The 3,706-nt window shown below is 40.9% G+C and overlaps 1 protein-coding gene across 1 annotated transcript; it reads right to left on the reverse strand.

Moving 5' to 3' along the window:
- Nucleotides 1-1,188: 1,188 nt before the first annotated feature.
- On the reverse strand, nt 1,189-1,852 carry LOC147639724 (uncharacterized). The gene is made up of 2 exons (XM_086822464.1): nt 1,699-1,852; nt 1,189-1,616 (listed from the first exon to the last, which is right to left on the reverse strand). The coding sequence occupies exons 1-2, from the start codon at nt 1,757-1,759 to the stop codon at nt 1,249-1,251; spliced, it is 429 nt and encodes a 142-aa protein (XP_086678590.1). The 5' UTR covers nt 1,760-1,852; the 3' UTR covers nt 1,189-1,248.
- Nucleotides 1,853-3,706: the final 1,854 nt, after the last annotated feature.

Here is a 3,706-nt window from a genome sequence, read left to right on the forward strand (position 1 = left end):
AGCGTCTGATGCTAAGACCTAGACACAACAATAGTTTTGTGCTCACTACCACCAGTGTCAAACCATGACAGAACCCTTTTTTAATACTAAGAAAACCCATCAGGGTGGACTCTAGCACCATGATAGGTGCTCCCAACGCTGAGGCAACCATTACCAACCCCAACCTGCCACTCTTTAATCACACAAGCTCTAGTCCCCCCACCACCTACTATAACCTATTACAATGAGAGGTATGTATAAACCACCACAACTGCCATACCCACCTCCAATATTTCCACCCCAACTAGCTCATCCAAAAATCACACCAATACAATAGTACTCGGTGACTCTACTTGCAAATGTAGAGAACCCTGAAGTCTTATGAGCAACATAAGAGCTATGAGTACTATGAGCAATAAGATGCATATGAGCAATATATGATCCCTATGGGTATTCAAAATAGGCTTTAGCCATTGATTACGCCTCCTTGTTTTCAAAAAGTCACAGTGCAACAACAAGAAAAAGACCTCAATAATATGGTACGTAGGCCATCGATGCATAATTCTTTTGATGCAAAGACCCACACTATATTGCAGAGCCTCACAAGGACCATGTACTAGTCCCTCGAGTGCTCCAAGCACTTTGAATCCCATACCTAATGACATTCCTTATGGTGGCACATGCTACAAGTGAAGATTCGAACATGGTTATAAGGATTGTCCCAATAGAGTGACAATTATAGTAGTGGTAGAAGCACCACCTCAACGAGCATTAACTTCTTGAGTGTAAGGGGGGGACTAATCCATATGGTTCCCCTTCATGCCATCACAAGGCTCCAAGCCAAGACAAGGGCTATGACCAAGAGAATATCTAAGGCTACAAATAAGTAGAAAGCTCAAGCATCAAACCTCAAAGTAAGACGCTAAAGATGTTTGGTATGCTCACTCTATAGAATTGCACCTCTTTTCTCTCTCTCTCTCTCTCTCTCTCTCTCTCTCTCTCTTCTTCCTTACTATTTAATAAAACATATAATAATAATTGGGACCTTTTGAAAAACAAAGCTCCCTTCAGCTTCACTCTCACAACACAACACAAAGGGGGGCCTCTGCCAAAACACCACACCAACACCACACAAGCACAAGCACAAGCACAAGCACCACAAAGAGGAATTAAAAAAAAAGCATGACAAGCACAAGCACCACAGAGGAATTAAAAAAAACAAGCATGACAGGAAACCAACCAGCTTGGTTTCCACATCAAATGCAACCTTTATTTATCAAGAAAGACGAAGAGCAATTGTTTTACATGTTCTTCTGGTCTGCGTCCTACTTCACCCGTGACGCCGCTAGGAGACCTTACAGCAGCTGGGGTGGGGCTTCCAGCGGCGGGCAGAAGGGAGCGCAGTTGGGCGTTTCTGCCACAAAGGCGGCGGCAGTCTGATCCATGGTGACCTCGTGGAGTAGGGCATGCTCCATCTCTCATCAGACTCGCCGAGAGGCCCCCCAACTCTGATACAACAACCTCTTGTATGTTGCCATCTGCTCCAGACCACGGCTGCTTTGCTACTGATGAATTGCCATCATCCTCCAAGCCGCCTCTTGTGAGTGTCTGCAACTCCAAGCCCCACCACATACTTCCTGCTTTCATCAAATCAAGCTATCCTTAGGATAACTCTTACAATACATTTTAGCATTTGGAGCTAGTTTCCATCTCCCCTACCTTGGAGTCTCGAAAGCCTGCACGCGTTCGACATGACCCATCCGTAGCCAAATGGATCCATATTAAATCTTGGGCGGAATAAAAAGCATCAAATAGATAATATCTCCCCCCCACTACAATATATTCTGCTACTTGACTCGATTGATTGATTGTTATCCGGATACACACCAATAATTATTTGCTCGATTGATTGTTATCATAATACACCATTTATTTCTCTAAAGTAATGCGAATGCTTTATTTGATTCCCTAAGGACACCTTTTCTCTATGCAAAAGGTCCACTACCTTCCCTAGAACGCCTTTTCTCTTCCATATGGAAAAGGTAGATTACCGGACTTTCCCAGTTGTCACCAAGGACCCTAGAATTTCAAGGTTGTGGTGCCCTTCCAACAAGAAGATTCCCCACTGGACTCACCCCCTAAGGGCTTGCTTTGAGTAACAATCCTCGCATTAAAAAACATAAAAAAGCTCCAAAAGATAATTTAACACAATTTTGAAAAAGTTGTAGTGTGCCCTTCTTAATCCATGAGTGGATCCTTATGTAGTCACATGGACGCGGCTTGGTTTTCCCACCCAAAGTTGTTACACCTTTGAGTGGATCCTTCTATAGTCACATAGGTACCCACCTAGAGGCAGCTTGGTTTTCAGGTGTTCCTCAAGTCACAAGCCCCCATTGCCAGGCTACATGCCCTTTGGCAATAGTAATATGCCCTTCCAATCCCTTCACAAAGGAACAGAGGTTTAATTTGAGCCCTTCAAACAAAATTTTGAGATTGCCCTTCTAATTCAGGGATTGGACGCGAGGATTGGTCTCAAAAGTGTTGATGCTTGATATTTAAGTAAATTGATCAAGAATAGTACCCCTATACTCTCTCTTAGGCTTGTAGATTTACCATATTAAAATGGTGTGAGTACAACGGCTAACAAACATCCAAAAAGTAGCCACAATGTAGAACTTTACCCATTTGTTGATTATGTCAAATACAAGCCCATATTAGGCTTGTAGATTAACCATATTAAAATGGTGTGAGTACAATGGCTAACAAACATCCAAAAGTAGCCCTAGTGTAAGACTTTACCCATTTGTTGATAATGTCAAATACTAGCCGAACCCATGATGAAAATGTTAGTTTAAATAGTTGATTATGTCAAACCATGACAAAATGGTTAGTTTAAACATCCAAAAAGTAGCCCAATGCTAGCCCAATTCAACGAAAATGTTAGTTTAAACATCCAAAAAGTAGCCCAATGTAAAACTTTACCCAGTGTTGATTATGTCAAATGCTAGCCCAATCCATGACAAAAATGCTAGTTTAAATATCCAAAAAGTAGCCCAATGTAAAAATTTACCCAGTGTTGATTATGTCAAATGCTAGCCCAATCCATGACAAAAATGTTAGTTTAAACATCCAAAAAGTAGCCCAATGTAAAACTTCACCCACCATTGTTGATTATGTCAAAAAGTAACCCAATGTAAAACTTCACCCATTGTTGATTATGTCAAAAACTAGTCCAATGCATGATGAAAATGCTAGTTTAAATGGTTGACATAGTATGGTGTCCTCATTTACATCATTGTAAAATGTAATATGAAGGTGATGTTTTCATAGCATAGTAGGTAGGCCAATTTAATTGATTGATACAAAAAAAAGACACATGATTGGGTGCGAAAAAGACATTAGACTAAGTAAAAAGATAATTTTTCTATTAGGAAAATTCTTTTTTTCTACTTTCAAAACTCCTTTTAGCATGAAAAAAATTGCCACACTTAGGTGTTGGAATGCTAATCTGATTACTGTACATGCCTTTTCTTGGGTATGGGGTCACTATTTCCATAGGTAATTATGTTGAGATATCGAGCTCAACTAGTGCTATGGCGGACATTGATGACCCGCCTAGGTGATAGCTTCCACATCTACACCAATGGTTGGTGAGATTATGGGTGATATGCGGCCAGTGGGATGATAGGCTGTGTGACAGCCATTTTGGATTACTAAAGATTGGCAT

This window comes from Cibotium barometz, chromosome 3 (assembly GCF_041138505.1).
Source record: "Cibotium barometz isolate CiBa-2024 chromosome 3, ASM4113850v1, whole genome shotgun sequence".
NCBI lineage: Eukaryota > Viridiplantae > Streptophyta > Polypodiopsida > Cyatheales > Cibotiaceae > Cibotium > Cibotium barometz.